General features: G+C 39.4%; 1 protein-coding gene across 1 annotated transcript in view; it reads left to right on the plus strand.

Moving 5' to 3' along the window:
• Positions 1–21,315, plus strand: part of ERP44 (endoplasmic reticulum protein 44) — a 45,411-nt gene extending 24,096 nt beyond the window's left edge. Inside the window, exons 5-12 of the mRNA XM_082753820.1 lie at positions 7,449–7,633; positions 8,106–8,221; positions 11,933–11,990; positions 13,375–13,491; positions 15,780–15,891; positions 16,178–16,319; positions 18,900–19,002; positions 20,715–21,315. Coding sequence (XP_082609946.1) covers positions 7,449–7,633; positions 8,106–8,221; positions 11,933–11,990; positions 13,375–13,491; positions 15,780–15,891; positions 16,178–16,319; positions 18,900–19,002; positions 20,715–20,816 — 935 coding nt within the window. The 3' untranslated portion in view covers positions 20,817–21,315. The remainder of the gene's footprint in view (positions 1–7,448; positions 7,634–8,105; positions 8,222–11,932; positions 11,991–13,374; positions 13,492–15,779; positions 15,892–16,177; positions 16,320–18,899; positions 19,003–20,714) is intronic.
• The last annotated feature ends 8 nt before the right edge of the window (positions 21,316–21,323 follow it).

The following is a 21,323-nucleotide window of genomic DNA, read 5'->3' on the forward strand; positions in this document are numbered from 1 at the left end:
CCACTGAGACACAGGATGCCTTTTAAAGCCTCGGCCGGGAAAGAGGCATGGCATTATTCACCTGAGGTGTGATATGAACAGTTTTGAAGCATTTGGCAGCCTTCCTATCTTGGAGTATTAGGGACATGTTGAAAAGAAAAGTTGACAGAAAAGTTTGAACATGTATGTTCTTGAAGAGCACTTAGGTTGTGCGTGCTCACAGTTGTCAAATCTGTAGGCAGATCTCCTTTAGTGCAGAGCAGCACGTTTCTGTGTCTGCCTCTAGCATTTCCAGAGCAGCTGCAGCAGACAGGGTGCCTGCCGTGTGCTGCACAGAACGTCCTTTAGGCCCCTGGACTTTAAGTCCAAGAGGTTTTTTGGTTTGTTTGTTTTTCCTTTCCCATTGTAATGCTGTCTCCTGTTAAACGTATGTTTTCCTAAACTGCATTCTTGAACAGCCTTTTCTAGAATCACAGATTCCTTACTTATTTTCTAGAGCCTGGAATGAAGGCAATGAAATTTTTTGGAGTGGTATGTTAAAGGCAAAGTCTAACATGCAGTCTTTGCTGAAGCTCTCCTATTCAGTATTTTGTCTTGGTGTAGCTCCTGCATCTCAGGATAAATGAATTACCCCCTGGTCTTTTAACACTGCAGTTGTAGAAACTAAATGCATAGATATTTTTATAGCAGCTTATTAAGGGAGTTACTCGCACATATTTGAAGTCGCTTCTGCATATTCTTCTGTATATATTCAATCACTTTCATCAGTGATTTTTTTTCTCAGAAAATAAACTGATTTGGCTTGGGGAGGGAGAGGGGACTAATGACAGTCTGATGTTTGGTTCTCTCTTTTTCTTTTTCATTTATTTTCTCGCCCTTAATGTCTTATTTTGGTGTTCAACAGTCTGGTTAGCTCATCTTTTCATAGATTCCATGATATTGATATGATATCGACTGAAATTTTTAATAAAATTCTCAAAAAAGACTGTAGTAAAATCAGCCTGTGTTGCTGAGGTTTGTTCTTAAGATTTACATTAACAATCCAAGTCTTTACTTTGTTTCCTGCAGCTTGAGATGTTTGGGGAGCTCAGAAACAGTCTTTGAGCTGCTGGATGCCTGATGTTTAACCATGAGATGTTCTTGCCTTGGCAGTTATGTGCCTCAGAAAGCTTCTTTTTCCCCAAGTATTCAAAACCCTTTAGGAGCTTGTTACTTAATCTTCTCATATGGTCATTGAATTGAGCTGCTAAGAGCCCGTTGGAGAGCTCAGGCCTGGATAGAGGAGGAGATGCTACAGCAGAGATTGTTTTCCTTCCCCTGGGAGTTGGTCCAGAGGGAATACCTCTAGTTTCCAGTGTTTATTTGCTGGGTTGTGAGCAATGATACATTTCATGGCACACGTTTATTGGGTGTATTCTAATGTACAAGTGTTTTAACTTTATAATTTTAATGTGTGTAATAGGTGACTTATTTTCTTTTGTAAGAAGGGTGGATGTTACTATAAAAACTAGCTTTTGGGCTCTTCTGTAGTAGCTTGCATACTTTTTTCCTGTTTTAGCTTTACATTTTTGCATGTGTCTATGTATTTTAGCAACACTAAAAGGTATATGCCAATATTTTTGGAGGTTTTGTGCCTGCAGATTTCATACAGTTAGCAGTTCCCTGTGAAGATGATGTTTGAGAGATGGCGGATTATTTGCATTACAAATGGTCTGTTTCTTGAAACCAAGACTCTGCGGGGAACCCAAAGAGCTGATGTCAGGCCACTCAAAAATAGCTTTCAAATGGTCAGCTAGGCATGGATACTTTCCACTTAATGCACTATTATTGAAGCGCTCTGCAGGTCCCAACAGCTCACACCGGCTTCTGAGGGCAAGGCAAATTAAAGAGAATTATTGATGCGCTGCCAAATGTTTGATGCTTAATGACAAAACCATCATTCTGTCTGCTCTTATAACCAATATAAAGATGTTTTTTGTTTTTTTTTTTTTTCTGGAAAGTGATAGTTAGGCCCCAATGTGATGAAATACAAATTCTAAATATTAACAGTCTATTAAGCCTCGGTATGTGTTAGGGTTTACGCCGCTTCATCAATATCACGCAAGATAATTATAACAGAAATGTGTACGTTAAATCATTGATGTACACGTTTTGCTCATTACGCTGTTGTGAAACATACATTAAAGGTAAATCTGTTGAGGCAAGTGCTCTGTTTGTTTCCAAGACTTCAACCTTTTACAGCTCATAAATATCTAAGCTTCGCTTCATTGTTCGCTGTTGAAATCTTTGATGGTTTTGTTGTGTTCAGTTAAATAATAATTGGAATAGAGGTGCATATTTTTTATAATATAGTACCTGGTTAAAGTGACCTTCTCTGTAAATCTTTCTGCATATACATTATTAGGAAGGTTTTATTTTGTTGTTTGTTTTTGTTTATTTGAGGGTGGTTGTGGTTTTTTTGTTAACACAACTAAGCAGCAAAGTTAGAAACCTACGTAGTACTATTGACTTACGATGTTTCTGTTCTGTAGGTGAGTGAATATTGCAATACAGAAGAACTCATGTTTCTGGAGGAAAGTTTGTGTTATGAACAGTTTCTATGAATTCAAAATTAGGATTTCTGGGACAGAATCCTTACGAACTCAAATACATATAGGCATTTAACACCTACTATTACTATTATTTTCTTTTACACAAAGAGGTTCCTGGCTTTAAAAAAAAAAAAAAAAAAAAAAAAAAAACAGAAAAATAATAGCTGGTTTGAATCAATCTTTGAAATAAAAGTGGGATGTTGAGAGGTGCTTTGCTAGACAGACTTTTTTGGGATCTCCTGTTCTTTTGAAGTATGTTAGTGAGCTGCTGAGCTCTTTGGGTCTAGCAGTTCCCGTAGTGTGCGCTAATGTTAGTCATAAAAATTATTAAGACTGTATTGCTGCTGTGCCTTTTAAGCAAAATACTTCAATGTCATGACTTTGGGGGTTCATAAATGAAGTTAAATGAAACTGTAAACAAGCAGAAGTGTGTTTGTCTCATTCCTGCCATTTCAGGTGGGGAAAAAATAATCAGGCTGAAAGTTATCTTTAGGTAAAATAAAAGAGGTTGAGAGGTTGCTGATGGCTCTCCTCAGGAGAGCCATTTTGTTAGGCTGTGGGAAAAGGTTATGGGATACCTACTGATGAGGCCCCGCTAAGAGAAGGCAAGGCTGTTGTGAATGCTCCTTTACAGCAGAAGGTGGTCTGGATTTGCTGTTTGCCAGCTTCTTACTGGCTGAGTTTGATGTAGATCATCGATTGCTTTCCTTCCACCTGTTTCGGGCCAACCTGCAAGTCGCCAGCATTGTAGTCATCGGTGTAGGATGCCTAATTTAGACGGCCTCTCCTGGTATTTTCTAACTCTGCTTTATATGGATCTCTCCAGGTCTTGCGAGTAGTCTCTGCTTCCAATATGCAGCTGAAGGAGTTTGCTGCCTTTAAGACAGAAAGTATTGCACAAGGGTGAGGAAGAGCTAAGATGGTCTGACACACAAAAAACACATTAGTGTTAGGTGCAGCAAAATCGAGCTAACTTACTGGTTTATGCCAATACTGATACAGCTTTTGAGGCAAAGAAGGGATGCACCCTACACAGCTCCTATAACAATCACCTAAAAATTAAGGAATGCAGTAGCTTGGGTTTGTTGTCAGTCTTTTTTCTCCCATAGCTCAGGATAAGTATCGATACAATGCATTTGTAAAGAGAACTGAGCAACCACAAAGACATTCGTGTTGGAGCATATGGAATTAATGGGAGAAGGTCCGGGCAGCTTAGGAATGGTTTCATGCCAATGTGTACACATGTGAAACAGGGAGGAGAGAGTCACTTGAATTCAGCAGTCATCTGAGCTCTGCTTTAAGCTTCTGATTCATAGGAGATGAGAAAAAGGTTGAGTATGTCAGTCGCTTCCTCTTGTAACTAGCCTGAAACCATTCTGGTGGCACAGGCAGAAGGCCTGTGATTTAATGAGTAACTGGGCAAAATGCGAACTCCAGGTTTGTACCATTTAAAGAAAATATGAAGTTGTAGCTGAGAGACTTTTTCTTTCTTTAGGTAGATCAGCCTCATCTGTAGCGAATAACTTTGCTCATCAGAAAATGGTCAGTGAGAATGGCTGGAAATATTTTTAAAAATTAATTTAGGATTTACTATAACTAATGTGATCTGTGAATGAATTCAAACAATATTCCATGTATTTGCATTCTGTATTTCCAATTTTAAAAGGAATATAATGTAGTTGCTCTGCTTATGCTAACTCTACCTGTATCAAATGCCAGGGTTTAATGAAACATTTAAGATTTACTCTGTTTGACTTCTGAATGAATTCAAACAGTTTTTCATGCACTCGCATTTTATATTTTGTAAAAGGATGGTTTTCAAACACTTCCTTCTGTAGGACTGTCATCTCTCTGTGTTAGTTCAAATACCAGTATTCATGGGATCTCAGTGTAATTTATGAAGAGCATGCAAGTTCTGACTTATGAAATGATGTTTGAGTTCACTCGTGGCAGTGGGAATTTTACTACCATCATTTTTTTTATACAACGTCCACACTTGATGAAGATTCACAGCTTTAGGGACTGCAGTCTTAGTCACAGGTGATGTTCAAGACCTCTTAAGACACAACACGTGCATCCCCATATAACTATGGAAACAACATGAAGAAAAAGTCCACGTTGTGAGGAAAAAAGGGTGACTTTGTTGTTGTCTTGCTGCGGAGGTTTATAGTGTAGTAACAGTCTTTAATCTCAATGTCTTTCTGAGAGGCCCGGGGGGAAACCTTGATATGTAGGGCTCCTTGTCTTTCACCAGACCCCGGTCAAATTTTGATAAGCTGCCAGACAGTCAGGCCAAAGGTCCTTCTATCAAAAAGAGAAAGGCAGCAAATGGCCGGTTTGCTGGTGTACTTTTTCTTCTGGTGAGTAAATATAAAGTGATCCTTCCCCCAGTGTACTTCCTGGCTTCTTGCAGGCAGCTCTTACATGCTTCAACTAGAAAGTAGCAGCATTTGAAAGGAAGAAAAAATTCTGATTTGATACTTAATAGTGAATATGTTGATAGGTTGCTTTGTCTTTCTTTAAAAAACTAATATTAATTTGAAATAAAAGTACCCTGAATTAAGGGGTAAAATGTCTTTGCCTTAACTTTAATCAGTGCATTAAAAACTGACAGGATATTTGGGAAACAAGTCACATCCTTTCTCGTGCCACAATTCAACCTATCAATTTTCTCTGTTTTATAGTGAGGCATGTTAGGAACTGGGCTTTGTGAGCTCCTGAGCTTGCTGGTTGGAGGCATATTCAAGAAGATTTTGGTGGAGTAAATGTGGTTCTCATCCCTGCCATGCAAATCTTAAGTTCTCAGACTGGTACAAAGATAGTTTTCGGTAACTGAAGCTGCAAGTGATAACTTCTTCACAGCAATTAAAGCTGCTGATGGTTTCACTGAGTGTTCTCACTGAATGTTTTTTCTTCCCTAATAAGTCTAAATGAGACGGAGAGCGTTATGTTCTGGAGGACATAAGTTGCATGGGATTTTAATTTTCTTTTGCAGCTAAGAGATGTATGTTAGCTCCCCATTTTCAGTACATTGCTTGTGACAACTGCCTTTAAATAATAGTTTACAAAGGACTTCTGTCTCATTTCTTTAAAAAAGGAACAGAGTAGGAGTAAGATAGCAAATCTGCTTCGTGGTAAATATGTAATCAAGAAGAAGTGACGTTCTTGTCAGGGTTAATCTTCACATTTTTCAGCACTGTTCCAGATATGCTGCTGGTCAGAATCCAGCCGGACCCTCATTTACTTGCCCTTACACTGTGGGGCCAATCCAGGTCACTTGAGATGTACGCTTGGACTTCGAAGGAGCTTGTGAAAAGCTAAGAAGCACCAAGGGCACAAACTAGAACACAGGAGGCTCCATCTGAATGTCAGGAAGCCCTTGCTCATTCTGCAGGTTGCTCAGAGGTGGTGGAGTTTCCCACCTTGGAGATCTTGCAAACCCTTTTGGGCAGTCTGCTGTAGGTGGGTGTCCCTGCTCGGGCAGGGGCGTTGGGCCTGGTGGCCTCCAGAGGTCCCTTCAGCTTGGCTAGTCTGTGATCCTGGGGAAGGTGGTGAGATGTGCTTTCAGCCCCCAGTTTCTATATCTTCCTCTCTTCTGCCATCTGAAGAAAACTTGTGTCTCCAAAGGGTAAATAGGTCCATTAACATTCACTTTCTCTTTCCTTGAAAGAGAAAAAAGCAAAAAGGAAAGCAGAAGAGGAGTGGCTGACTAGAATTAGTTACCTCCAAAGATGAAGCAACTCCAGAAAATGGTCTGAGTGATCATACCTTGAGATTCAGTTGGCATTTAGGTACAAACGTGATTGATGCTCAGGTAAACTGTGTCCCATCCTGGTGTTTTAATAGAGGACACCCAGTTTTCACACGGGCAGTGAGGTATTTTGTTTTCAGATATATTTCTGGGGAGGAGAAAACAGAAGGACATAATTAAACAAAATTATGTGGATGTGGAAATCTATTTGGCATTGCATGATTTGTCTGTACTATTTGTTTTTAGCCCTGTTTTCCTAAGAAGCCAAAGCTTATACAATCACCTTGTTTCTCCATTCTCTCCTTGTAAAACTTCTTGAAGCTTTCTGCTGAACTTCGACCGCATCTGAAGGAGGGAAAAACATTTAAAGCTATCAAGTACTTATGAACTTCGTTTAAAGTGACTGTTGGATGTTAGAGAGGCACAAAAATAGTTTCTGCGCTATACAAAAGGTTGCTGTAAAAACAGGTCTTGCTTCATGAAGGCAGTTCAGGGCTAAAACAAAGTTGGGCTCCTTGGACAGACGTGAATGAAGAACAGTCTCGAAGGGAATGCCGACTCTACTTGTATACAGATGTTCTTAGTGTCGAAAGCTGAAATCTTCAAAACCTGAACAGCTCAGGATTTGTCACAGCTGTCTTCTGGACTTGTAAGCCAAAAGAAATATTTTGCACACTCACATTCTCTAGAACAGAAGAGGTGACAATTATATTTCCAGCACTGTAAGTGAGATAAAAATCATAACAAGCTTAAAAAAATAAAAGGCAGTGTGGTTTGTTTTATTAAAATGTGCCTGTGTGGATTGACTCAGATTTGGGGAGCTTTTAAGATTCTCATTTTCCTGCTATACTGTCATAGTCTTAAACTTCAGCTGCTTTTTGTAGTTGTTCACAAGAAGTGTACTATGTGAATATAGTTTAGCAGAGTCTTTAGTTGCCTAAATTCTGGTCATGATTTTTTTATGAAGATACATAATATAGCTGCTATCCGTTCTCCCCTACAGCGACTTTTTTAGTTTGCTCTTTGAAGAGGTGGGCTGCTGGCTCAGAGATTCCCCTTCTATGTGCATGTATAAATAAATATATAAGATACAGTGCTCAGGGTTGGTTTTTTCATTTCTTTTTTAGCGGATATAGCTCAGAGATACAGGATAAGCAAATACCCAACACTGAAGCTCTTCCGGAATGGAATGATGATGAAGAGAGAATACAGGGGCCAGAGGTCTGTGACAGCAATAGCAGACTATATCAGGCAGCAGAAGAGCAATCCTATTCGGGAGGTCCAGGATTTGGAAGAAATTAATGCTGCTGATGTAAGGATTTTGATTTTCTTCCTCCTAAATATGTTTGTTTGTTTGTTTTTTTGTGAACAAGGGAGAGACAATGTATTTGAAGTACACTTTTAATACTTCGGGGATTTTCCTTTCAGAAATATTATGAGTGACTTTTTGAACGAGCATTAAAAAAAAATAAATTACTTCCAGTATTAGGAATTATTCCAATACAATCACTCTTCTAAATTCATTAGTTTTGTTCAGTAACACCACTACCAAATTACTTATTTTACTTTTAATCACTTGAAATGAATTGTATCTTGTATTTGACACAGTGATTATGAATATTAAAATATTAGTCTTTTTATTAATACACACCATCTGACTGCAAGAAGAAATGTTTTGGACGCTTGACTGTTGAATGAACATTTCTGTATTTAATGTCATTAGGGAGTATTGATAGTTTTTGGTAATTTGAGATAACTTTATAATGTAACCTTTGCTTTTACAGCGCAGTAGAAGAAATATCATTGGATACTTCGAGCAAAAGGACTCCGACAATTACAGAACTTTTGAAAGAGTAGCGAATATTTTGCATGATGATTGTGTATTCCTGTCTGCCTTTGGGTAAGTTTTTTCTTTAATGCTTCAATTGCATGACTTCATTACTGAAACTATGTTAATGAACTGTATATGGCTTAATTAAATGGATTTCTTTTAATAATTTCAGTGTGGTATAACTGAAGAGACTAGGCATCCTCAGATAAATGCACTGAGAAAAGTGGAGGAGAAGGAGGAAGAAAACTTTAATCTTAATGCTTGTTGTGAAATCTAACCGATTTACCTCCTCTTCCTTTTTGTTGCTCTTTCTCAATCATTTTAAATGTAACTGGGAAGGTTTTAGGGGAGGTTGCTGGACAGTTGTGTCGCAAAGCTACTGCTTCCTTGCAGGGGAATAAGTAAAGAAGAGTTGGGAAAGTTTTTGGCAGAAACTTTATCAGTTTTGTAGCTTTACTGACTGATTCTTTTTTACAATCTTTTTTTTTTTTCTTTACAATATTACTGTTTTCATAGTCTTCTTTCTTTTTGTAGTTTTTTTCCTTTTTTTTTTTTTTTTTTTTTTACCCTTGTAAAGAGTAATTCAGGAGTTTCTTGCTTGTTTCCTCTTGGGCTTGGAGAAAAAAAAAAGGGCCTGATTTCTGTGTCTGTTTCATGCAAGTTTTATGTCACTGCACATGTTAACCGTTTAGAAAGGCAATTGTACTGATGAGCTACGTGGTGTTAGCCTGGAACAACCTTAAGAAATTCAAATTTCTCCTTGTTATACAGATTTACACCAATGTTTAAAAATATTTAAAATACATTCACTAGGGAAAGCAGAATAAATTGGGAGTGAGTGATTTTCTTTTTAAGTAGCATAATAAAATGCAATTACAGACTCTTTCTGCAGTGTTCAGTGTGCCAGCAGCAACCAATTTAAAGTGATTGGGCATTAATGTGAATGCAGCGGTTTGCAGTCTACCCGCAGTTGCAAGATCAGGAATTGGTATGGATTATACCAGCTTTTATACCACATACAGTTGCCCTAAGGGTTTTTTGAATTGGATGTAGCGCATGAGGAATAGCGAAGCAACTGGATCAAGGCAGAAAATTTCATCTGTCTGAAGAAATTTTTTGTCAGTCTCTTATGCCTCTTGAAGTCCTTTTTTTTGTAAAAGTCTTGGAGGCAAAGAGGGGAGTGTTTGTAAGATACATTGAGTACAGGTGGCTCTCCCTTATTCCACTTCCTAATTAGGTATCCTATGTCTGTGTAAACAGGTTTGGCCATGGGAGAATAATCCGATCTTGTGCAGCTGATGTTGGTCTGTCAGTCTCATCCCAAAGAAGTGGCCATTATCTCAAGCATGTTTTCTGACAACTGCATCCGTTCTTGTTCACCGGGTGGCCAGTCTGAGTTACTGTTAGAATTATTTTTTCCCCTCTCAAGTTACTTTTTTTTACTTCTGACTCAGCCTCTCGACAAGCCCTGGGAGGGATTTCTGACTTGGGGATGAACAAAGAGTTTGGCAGGTGTTGTGGTAAGGCAGATCTGGCAGTAACATGAGCCATCGTGTTCAAACTTCTCATAGGTTAAAACTGAAACGGATGAGTTTGGCAGGATTTTTTTTTTGATTTACTTTTGTAATTCAGGCAAGGTAGAACAGTTCCCTGCTATGTTAACGTGGTTCTGGCCTCAGGTAGTTGTAATAGCTTATTTTAAAACTGCATTAGTGCTGCTTAGTTCAGGATCATCTAGATAATTATTCTGAAATCAGCTGGTCTTTACAACTCTGTTACAGTTTGTGGGGATCACAGAGCAAGATACACCAGCACTAGTATTTAGAGGTAGAATGACAATAGGGCAAATCTGAAATGATCATAAGAGTGGAAAACTTGGCTTTGTGCTGTTGTTGTGTTGCAGCATACAAAGTCAAATGCAGAAACACAAAACAAGCCGCCAAAAAATAAGTTTATCTTACAGGTCTGTGACGAATTGTAGATAATTCAGAGGAAAAAAGTGGCATATCTGAGAACTGGTTTAATTTCAGCAAGCAAATGTGAGGGGTTGACATGGTTCCAAAAGGTTTGCTTTCTAGGTTATTGCTTCAAGGAGGAGTGAAACACAAACCGCTGGTGTTTCCATTTGAGTCGTTTTAAAAAAGGAGTATCTTCAGGCGTTTAGGATTTTCATAGTTTGACTTGTCTGAAACAAATCAGTCACAGTTGCAGCTACTGAAATGGAAGAACACAGAAGAGGACTTTTGGGGGGGTCCACAACAGGGCTATAATATATAAATATATAATAATAATTAATATAATAAAAAATAATAATATAATATATAAAGCTATAAATATAGCTTTTATTTCCTAAAATAGTATTACGAGTTCATCACCAGTGATTGGACAGGGGCTTGAATGTCTTCACTTCCTTGTTATTTGGTGAAGGATTGATTGGGATGTGAGTTCACCTCAGTGATGATGATTACAAAGAAGCCTAATTTTCTGTTCTCGGAGCAGTCATGTCTGGAATACAAAAATGCATTTTAAAATATGTCTCTAAGCTGGTGAAAGTAGTGATAGGTGTAACATACTAGGCAAGGCGTCTCTTGTACGAGGTGATATGAGAAGGATAACTGGGTCAAATAAAGTAAATGAAACACGGGTACTTGGAGCTAAGCCTGGTGACGTCTTTTTTTGCTTTGCCCTCCAGTTTTTTTCAGACCTCTGGGAGATTCACTTCCTCCTGCAGCAAGATCAATTGAGATTTTACTTTTTTTCCTTCCTTCTCTCTTAATCAGTCTTCAGCAATGTTTATATTGAGTCCACAGAAGAGATACTGTAACTGAAGAAGCTGAACACTTAGCTAAGTTTCCCAGAGGTGCTTTCCTTGCCTAGTCTGTGCAAGAAGGAGAAGAAATAGGTGGTTCAGCTCATTCTCTGGAGGCAAAATCAGCCAGCTGGGTCTGTTCTGCCAGCTTCAATTAAGCAAGGCATGGCAGAGAAGGCATGGCATCTCTCTGATGTTGCATGCATAGCAGTCCCCATCCCTTTAAATAAGAGATGATCAGTTCTGGGATTCAGGGTAGTTTTGGGATGCTCTGTAGTGGTTGGGATTAAGGAACCACAAAATACACCAGAGGCAAGGGGGGAATTCACGAAGGTGAAATGCTGAGCTGAATATCTGGGAGGAACTGCATGTGTTCTCCAGGCACACGTGCACCATCAGTGGTCAGAAGCCACAGGCTGCATCTTGTGCTCTCTGTCCATTTTATCCTCAAAACGCATCTAGTGTGGGCTTGTTTGCTCTCCGCCTTCTCGTTAACTGTGCCAGCAGAGTTTAGCAAAGCCCTGCTTTATCAAGGTAGATAAGATGTAAATTTCCAATGTAAACAATGGAACAGGAGGAATAAATACAAACAAAAATCCATTTCTCTCCTTTCTTAAGAAAGAGTATTTAATTATTACTTCTTTTTTTTAATTTACAAGGTCATATCAATTCATTAACACTGCTCTCCGCTGATCTCATATCCAAAATTCTAGCAGCATTCAGCACTTGCTCTTTGATGCCTCTACTCCAAACTTCTCATCTTATGGGTATGGCTTGCTGCTTCCATTGCTGCCCTCTCACCTAGCCTGACCAGGGATCTGTGGAGTCACTTTCCTTTAAAGATCGAGCACATTGGTTCTTCAAATTTTGAAGGAAAAATGTAGTGAAGATAGCAAATTAAAATATGACTTTTGGTATCGGTTATTTTGTTTGTCTGTGCCGAGACATGCTTACTGGTTGGTTTGTTGTAGGGCTATTTCAAAAGCAGAGAGATTTAGCGGAGACAATGTAATCTACAAGCCACCAGGGGTAAGTGTAACTGTATTTTATTCTGCTAATTATCTTTGTATATCAATATGAACTAATGGAGACTGTATTCAGACCATTCAGTGTGTTGCTGTATCTCTAATTTTCTTTCATTGCTAGAGTGAAAAAAAAATAGGGTCTAAGGAACTGATGTTTCAGTCAGTGAAAAATACTTGTTGCCAATTAAGCGTACAAAACCTATATCTGACGTTTTTTATTTCAGTGTCCAGAAATTGTTTTTTTCCTTAGAAAAGTAGTCAATTTATCTCATATATACCTCTATAGGTGTATATGTAGATATTCTGTGTCCTGTAGGAGTCTTTAAAAAAAAAAAAAAGTCTGAAGTTCAACATCTGGTGAACCGTCCATTTCTCAATGCAAGTGGCAGTTTTCTGGCTATCACTTGCCTCTCTTATGTGGCTTAGCTCATTGGGGAACTACAAGCAGTTCTCTTCATTTAAGAAATAAAAATAAAAAAAAAAAACAGCATGTTAACAAACTCCCATAGTTTAGCTTGAGGAACATTTCGGTACAGAGGAAAACCTGCAAGACTTCTTAGAAACATAATATTTGAATGTATGCTCCTTCCTTAATTATGTTAAGGGAAAAAAAAGTTGCTTACATAATAATAATAATTATTATTAAAAAAAAAAAAAAAGACAATAACCTAAGGTGAAAGGGGACTTCAAACCTTTTTCTGCCAAAACATTTTATTACCTTACAAGGCTTATATGGCATTTCTGCATCAATGTGTGTTTAATCATGCCCTCAGCTTAGTAAGCTGTTGTCCTGGTTTTGGCTGGGTGCCAGCCGGGTCAGACCACAACAACTGGGCTTTACTTGGTGTTAACCAAAACTTTTAATAACATTTAAAAGTTGGTAGCACTGAATGCTGAGTTAAAACTATTAGTGAACAAAGGAAAGGAAAAGGAAAGGAAAATTTACTATTTATTCATATCTTTGGCAAAGCAAATGTAAGATACCAATTTCAAGTCCTAGGGGATTTTGTGTGTGTGAGTTTTATGTTGTGAGGTGTTCTTGCTGATTCTTTAGGAGCTCAGTATCTGCATTTAGATTACATCTGATGTAAATGCGTGATGGAGGAGTAGGGTGGTATGCACAAAATAAGGGTGTGGAGATATTTCTCCACCTGGCAGAAGTTTATACCTCGTAGGTTGTCTTAGGAAGTGGAGCTGATTGCATAAGTGATCATACAGTTATTTGCTTGTATTTCTGTAATGTAGCTTATAGAAGTGTTACGTGCATGGCAGTTGAATATGGGCATAAGATTGTTTTTTTATATTTGTCTAGATGTTGTCACCTTTATGTCAGGTCGGTAGGAATGTCATTTTTACTGTTTTTCAACTAGTATTTTTCTTTTCAACAGGAAAATGCCCCAGATATGGTATATTTAGGCTCTCTAACCAATTTTGATTTGATTTATGCATGGACACAAGATAAATGTGTACCACTAGTTCGAGAAATTACATTTGAAAATGGGGAGGTAAGAATTTTTTCTACCTTTCTACTTCTGGGATTTTCTTCTCAAAACTAAAATGTGTCTTTCAGGGTCTTTAATTCATGCCCAACAACCTTCTGCATTCTTTGCTTTTTGCAGAAAGCAGTTGTCATGTGGCTTTCTCACTGTTCTGGAGCTTTGCAGTTAGACTTGAAGTTCACTGGAGGCAAATTTATGATAACTTTTTAGTCTGGCAGTGTTTAAAAAAATATATAATCATGCATATAGGTCGTATAAAAAGTGTCTGGAGACTTGATGAGTGTGGACAGTTGGACACTAAGAGCATACATGTGTAAGGATGTGTCTGTAAGTACATGTAAGTGTGTAACACCTTGGGTAGAGACTGTATTTTTATTTTTAATCATGTAAATTGCAAATGTTATGACAAGATATGGTTAAATAGTGTTAACCATTTATGGAGCTGGCTACTTCTGTGAATCATAATTAAAAAAAAATGTGGTTTTTTTTTTTTCTTTTTTGGTCAATGTATTTAAGCACTGATACCTTCTTAATCTTTTTTGGTTCACATCTCCTTTTCCTTGGCTTTTGCTTTTTGCTGTAATTCATAACATGGGATTCAGGGGCATGCATTTAAACTTTTTTTTCTTCTAATTATCCTTATTTTCTTACAATGCTTGTCTTTTTCCTTTCATGGCTTACTTTTCTTTTTTACCCATTTCCAGTTCTGTATGATAACTTTTTTTTGTGAAATAAACAGGGGAAAAAACAACATACTATTAGCAAGTTCAAAGCATGTCAGAAGGAGTATTTGTATATAGCCACAGCATCTGCTAGAAACTCTGTTACGTGTCTAATGAATCACAGCACGTTGCCCACCTTGGTTTTGAAGCAAAGAATCAGTCGCATGATGGAAGAATCCCTTCTCAGTTCACACAAGTTCTTAATTTTTACCCTGAACGTGCCCCGTACGTAACCCTGCTTCTCTGGGCATGCACAACACTTCCATTTGCATGAGGGAGGAGCAGGGTGGGATGCACAAAACAATTGAAGTACGACCTAGTCAACACGGCCAACTTAGGTCGGGAAGTTCTTAGTTAAACAAATATTCATCTTCATTCGCCACTCAGTCAGTCGCCACGTAAAAGCTACCACGTGCCATTGTGTTTAGACCTGTGAGATAGATTTTCAGTGTACTTTTCCCATGGGGAAATTGGATTTTTGAGCCTTGGAAGCCAAGGTTTCGTCGCTGTCAGTCTGCAGCACGTTGTCTTGGCTTCTCTGGTGGTTCTTGCAACCTTCCCTTCCCGTTTACTCAGGCAAATATTTTCAATTCCAACCCGATGTTTTGCCTGGCAACGTTGTTTAAAAAATTTCGGTGTTGCTGTTACCCAAACAAATTTAAACATGCTAAGATTGAGATTTCTGCCTGCTGAAATTACAGAGTATTTAAATAGGCTCTTAATATGTACTGCACAACCCTACAGAGCAGAGCTAGGGGGTGATGTGACTTAGGCTGTGTTTATGGCACTAGAATACTTCAATACGAATGCAACAATCTCTACTATGAATTTTACATTAAAAATAATGTGATTGGTGGTTATTTTAATGATGGGTTGGGAAGTTTGTTTTGTCAAGAGCACTGAAGTTACGAGGATTTTTTGGAACCTGCTGTTGAAAGACTGATGTGCAGGCTTGCTTGGAAGGAGGCTGCTGGCAATTTCATGTCCACCATGAAACTGGCTGCGTGCTGATAAGGAAAGCGTAATTACCTGTCCCTGGAGAGAGATCTTTAGAAGGCACTCTGGATTCAAGAATGCATTCCTACGAGGAATTAAGGCTTGCCTGTCCAAAAAAGATTTTCATTTGTTTCTCACCTTTAGTAATGCATCAGCTTGTGAGTTTCATGACGATGCTTTACGCAGTTGACCAGTCAGGACACGCTCATTGGCAAAGAGTAGTGCTTGATTGTAAACACTACAGCCATGTCATTAGCTTCTGCTTTTTTTTCTTAAGGATGGAGATAATTAAAGATACCCATTTATTGAGTTATGCTAAGAAATCACCAACTTCTAAAATGTTAATAACGAGATACTTGCATCTTTTAACTGCCACATATGAAAAGTGGGAAAGAAACAGAATTACCTGGATAAATTGAGTGTCTTAGATGAAAGGTCAGCAGTTAATGTCCTTAGTCATGTTTTTTTTCTGGTGTTTCTAAAGCAGAAATCTCGCTGACTTCGAAAGCTGCTGGAATCACTTAAGTGTATTTAGGAAATGGAAGAAATGAATCTTGTCTTTTGCTTTCTGTGCAGGAACTGACAGAAGAAGGCCTTCCTTTTCTCATACTGTTCCACATGAAGGATGACTTGGAGAGTTTAGAGAAATTCCAACAGGAGGTTGCACGACAGTTAATAAGTGAAAAAGGTTTGTACCAACTCCTTACTGCTACAATATTATTTTTTTTCAGATGAACTCAACGTAGAGTTGAGTTTGAGAGGGCATTAAAACTTCAGCTTGTGTTGTTGCCAAAAGCACTTTCAGAAAATCTGTTCTTTTATTATGTCTAGTTATTTAAATCTGTTTTCAAGTTTTGCATGTTGTTTCTATTTAGTATCTCCACCTTTGTACTATTTGTGAAAACACTTAGAGTAGGATTCAGGATAATTAAAATAAATTCTAACATGGATTTTTCTTTGCTCACTGTTTCAAGGTACAATAAACTTCCTCCACGCTGACTGTGATAAATTCAGGCACCCCCTCCTCCATATTCAGAAGACTCCAGCAGACTGTCCGGTTATTGCTATTGACAGCTTTAGGCACATGTATGTTTTCCCAGACTTCAGTGACCTCTCGTAAGTATTCTTCTCTGCGCACGTTATTTTTTCTGTTGAGACAAACAAAGGCAAACACATGCCTACGTTTTAAATAGGGTTATAATAGGAAGATGAATAAATCTGGGATAGGTAAAGCAGCCTGTGTGCAAGTCAGTGTAAGAGTTTAAGCTGATGTGACTGGGTGTGATGTATTTGTTTAAATGGAGTTTGTTGCTTTTATGGTAGATAACTTATCTCGCATTAAGTTTTTAGATGGCTGCTGCTCTTTCAAAGTTTTGCTATTTTCCTTAATACTTAAGTATTTGGAACCTGACACAGTGGTTTTACTACCATTTTCTAGATGTAGCAATTAACTTTAAAAGCTTTCGAATAACACACGATGTGTAACTGCTGTTATGCAATGATTATTGTAAAATGCCCCGTGTAAGAAGCCTGTTGGCTTGGTTTTTCCTGCTCTGCGATCCCAACCTTCCTGTGTTGCCTGGAATGGTGGCAAAGAAATCCTTATTGCCCGAGTTTCTGAAGTTTTCAAAGTAAAGTGTGTAAAACAGTTGATCAGTGGCATTATCTCAATAAAATATGAGAGAGAAGTGTTGGGCTTAATTGAAATACCACTTTGACAATTCCTCTTTACATCAGCCTGTCTCTTCGTATTGTACTGCCTTGAAAGCAGTCGTAGGAAGCAGATGTTTAGCCTCCCCAGTTCTGCTGAGGAGTGAAGATGTGTGCACATCTTCAGGGCTCTGAAGAAATCTTCAAGTGTTCTGGTTTTGTCTTCAGGTCAATATGGAATATTGACTATTATATCTGGAAGGAGAGTTCAATCCCACCTTTTCCCCATAATTCTCCTCAGGCTAGAAGTGCAGTCTGTTGATTTATTTTATAACAGCAGCTGTAACAGTGCTTTCCAACTATCGAAAGCTATGCATGTTGAAGTCGATAGTGATTATTTTGCTCCTCCTGTTCCTATTTTTTCGGAAGAAGATCATGTTCACATGTCAGTGCTTTAAAAAGAAGAAAAAAAAAGCGTGATTTGCATTTTGAAAGCACTCTTTTCATTGTCACTTTGGAAGCAGTCCTAAAATAAATCATTGTCTCTTGCAGAGGGGTAATAGAGATGTTTAGTTCAGGCTTCCATGTGACGTGTTTTACACGTTCTGTTTCTGTGAAGCACTACCAGAATCCTGACAGCTACTTGCCCGTTTGTGTACCAGTTGTTACATACAAATGAAGATGAGAGAGATGTCAGGGTTGGAGACAGTTGCTTGGCGATAAATAATTATTCAGCCTTGCTCTGGGAGATTGAGCTGGTGCTTAGAAGTACGTAACAAATGGTGCTTGGAGATCATGTAAAATCTTAATGCTAGGACTTTGCTTTACCTGTGAGGATTTCTGCCATTTCAGTACATTTTTCTGGTCTTTTTTTTTTTTTTTTCCCTCGTAATCACACTGCTGCCACCAACCTGTAGGGTTTGGATACCCAAACTTTGATTTCCTCAACTGGTATTGCTGCTGCACTCTTCAGAGAGTTGTGATGTGGAGAGTAGCCACCTCAGTGTCATGTCAGACCTTCACCCAGTGTTTTCTTCTCTTCCTTTGGCCACCTGGCCCTGTTCAGCCTGCTGTGGCAGGCTGGAGGTGACAACAGGAACAGTTCAGCAAATCAGCTGGAGTTTTTCAGAGAGAACTGGGGAGCTACATGGGGCTGCAGGCACCAAACGCCCTTGCTGCATTTGGGGAGGAGAAGAGGTTGGAGAGTGGTGTCTTCAGCAGCGTGGCTGACCCGTAGGCTCCTAGGAGCCCAAGGAGCAGTGGTCCTACTGTTTGTAGGACCTGACGCTACTTTTTGTCTGTAGGGTTGAGTGATGATCCGGAATACAGCTGGTAGCCAGCCTCACCCCGCTTTGTCCCACTTTCCTAATTGGCCTAACGAAGGGCTCCCTACAACACCCATCCCCATCTTTTAGCTCCATCAGCTGTCTTCTGATTGCACATGTGCTGCTCATGCTGATTTTTTTTTTTTAATCCCATCTTTGATGCTTATCAGATCAACTCCTCCTCCTCAGCTTTTCAGTCTATTTGACATCTCGCAAATAAAACTGGATGCTGTAGTTTTAGCACGTTTGCTGTGGGTGACAGCAGATGATTTCAGATTAGATTTGAATTGATATCCTCTTAGTGCTTATCTCTCGTGTACGCGCAGTGACTCGGGCAGCGGAGAGCCTTTCAGAGCTGTTTTGTCAATACTGCTGCCCGGCTGTCATTTGTATCTGGGAACTGTGCACTTGGAGCCCGCTGTTCTCCCTTACATTACGGCTGGTGGGGAGCTGAAGTGAGTGCACAATGAAGTTATTGGCTGCTACGGCGCGGTGGGAGCTATTGAAAAGATGAAATACTCGCTGGGCTCTCGAGAGACAGGGGGAAGAAAAAGAAGCTGGTGGGATACCTTAACAAACCGTTTGCTTTCCGGCCGGTGTGAATCGCTGGAAAGTGAACGCGGTGTGCCAGGTGGACAGAAGTTGGCCACTCGAAACAGTACACTTTGTGGTTGGACTTACCTCCTCATAACCACGTGGGTGTTTGTTTAATTTGTTGCAGAGTTCCAGGTAAACTGAAGCAATTTGTACTAGACTTGCATTCTGGAAAATTGCATAGAGAGTTTCACCACGGCCCTGATCCAACTGATGTAGCACCTGGTCAGGTAAGGTTACCACAGATAGTTTGGCCATTCAATGAATACTGCTTTTTTTTTTTTTTTCTTTTTCCCTTGTCATAGCTGTACTTTATTTCTGAAAGAGAAATCTGCTACGGAAACATGATGTTGCCGTTTCTGCTCTCCTCTTTCGTTAAAAGCTTCTCTTGGATAAAGGGAGGGAGAGCATCAGAAGGAAATACAGCACCTATTTGCCTTGTATAAAGGGGGAGTGCAAGGATATCTGTTCTCTCCACTGAAAGATCCTGGGCTAGACAACTTTTTTGAGCATATAAAGCTGCTCTTATGTTCTTATTTGATTTTCAGTAGGGAAAACTGGTATTTATGTTTATAGATACGAAACCATAAATGCATCATAGCCCACACAACATACTGAGAGGGTGCTTCTGAGGGGAAGCACCAGTTGTTGTATTTATTGACTTGTAGTCACCAGTCCAAGCAGCAGGCAGGTTATTAGAGCATCAACTAAGGGGAGTGGTAGGTGGTAATGGGGCTTCTTACTTTTATTAGTACACATAAAAAGTGGCATTAATAGTAGTCACAGACTGCATTTGTCATGCAGATTCCTTACTGTTCTGCTTAAAGATGATTATATGTACATGCATGGCAGCCACTCCTGGGATCTCTTCAGGAACACAACTTCCAGATCCTTCTTCAGACAAAACTCAGGAGCACCTCAGTGCTTGCTTTTATCCAGTAGGCAGAAAAGAAGGGACTTCTCCCCCCATGGCAGGGGGCTGGAACTGGGTGGGCTTTAAGGTCCCTTCCAACCAAACCATTCTTTGGAAAGCCTGCAGAGTCAGGAATTGTTCCAGAGTTCTGGGATTCAGTGAGCAACTTGAATTCAGGTCAGTGGGAGGAGCTGGAGGAAATAGTCTCAAGCAGAGCAGGAGACCGAGGCGCAGGCTGGTCAGTCGGCTTGGGGCTAGGCACGCTTGGAGGCCAGCACATGGAGCGAGTCTGGTCAGGGAGGGAGGAAGCCTGCGGGTTTCCTGGATCCGGGCGCACATCTGGGCAGAGGCTGGATGCCGAGAGCTGCACACGGGCTCTCGTGTGCGTTTTGCAAGGGAGGACGGGGACACGATCTAGTGCCCTAGTTTTGTTTGCGTTCCCATCTTTATCTGGCATCCTGCCAGCTTGTGGAAGAGGTGAGTGCCTGGGCAATGGAAACACTGCTGGAAATGAAGCTGGAGCTTGCTCTCCTAAGTCATACACGTCCCCTGAGTTGCATGTGGGTGTTTTGTTTTTTTTTTTTGGTTTTCACAGGAAATTACTTTTTAGAATATTTTGGCAGCGATTGTACTTCTGCCCTGGTATCCCAAAAACAAACACACAGACCAAAATACCTTCAAAGCAAGTAGCAGATACTCGAATAAATCGAATAGTAGGGTGCGTTTGAAAGACTTTTAAGTCACTTGTACAGAAACTTATGATGACATTACCTTTGAGATCTGCTAACAAAGGAAATGTCCTGAAATGCAATATCCTTAACCGATGGTACTTAATTGATGTCTGGATATGTATTTACCTACTTGGGACTTTTGGCATGACTCCAAAAGAAAAATAATTAAAGCAAAGCTCAATTTGTGAGAATGCTGGCTATATGTGCACTCCTCTAACTGTTAGAAGTTCATTTAATGGAAGCAGTTGATGATAAAAATGCCTAACGAGTGATTTTTACGGTTTGTTCTGTTTTTCAGCCAATTCAGGATTTAGCAAGCAGCCCACCAGAGAGTTCATTCCAGAAGCTGGCACCCAGTGAACATAGGTACACCTTATTGAGGGAAAAAGATGAACTTTAAAAACTTGAAATGATCTTGCAAGCCTTTCAGACAGCAGCATTGACTTCTGTGTGGTGGAAATAGTAAACCTATATTTTCATAATTCTATGTGTATTTTTATTTTGAATAAACTGAAAAATAATTTTTTTCTCCCCAGGCTTGTAAATACATTTGTTTGGTGGGTCATTCTGTACAGCATCTTTCAAACAGTACGTTCCTAATGCTAGAGTAAAATACCAGAGACCCATCCAGACTCTTGATCTAACTCTGTTCTGTAAAACTTTTATAATCCAAATGAAGGTATCCTTGCCAGAGACATGCTGTTAACTTGCACTATCCCATTAAATAGGACTTTTGGGTTGTTTTCTGTGTAATCTTGGTAGTACGTGCTTTTCTCTTCTTCTTCATGTCAACAGCTCTCCTGGTAATCTCTTTCTTTGTCACATTTTTCTCCGACTTAAGAGGGTCTTCTATTCTGGATACTTGGGAAGGGAATAAATTAAAGTTTTACAGAATCTTGTGTGGTGC

Source organism: Aythya marila (assembly GCF_965140915.1).
Source record: "Aythya marila genome assembly, chromosome: 2".
In the NCBI taxonomy this organism is placed as follows: Eukaryota; Metazoa; Chordata; class Aves; order Anseriformes; family Anatidae; genus Aythya; species Aythya marila.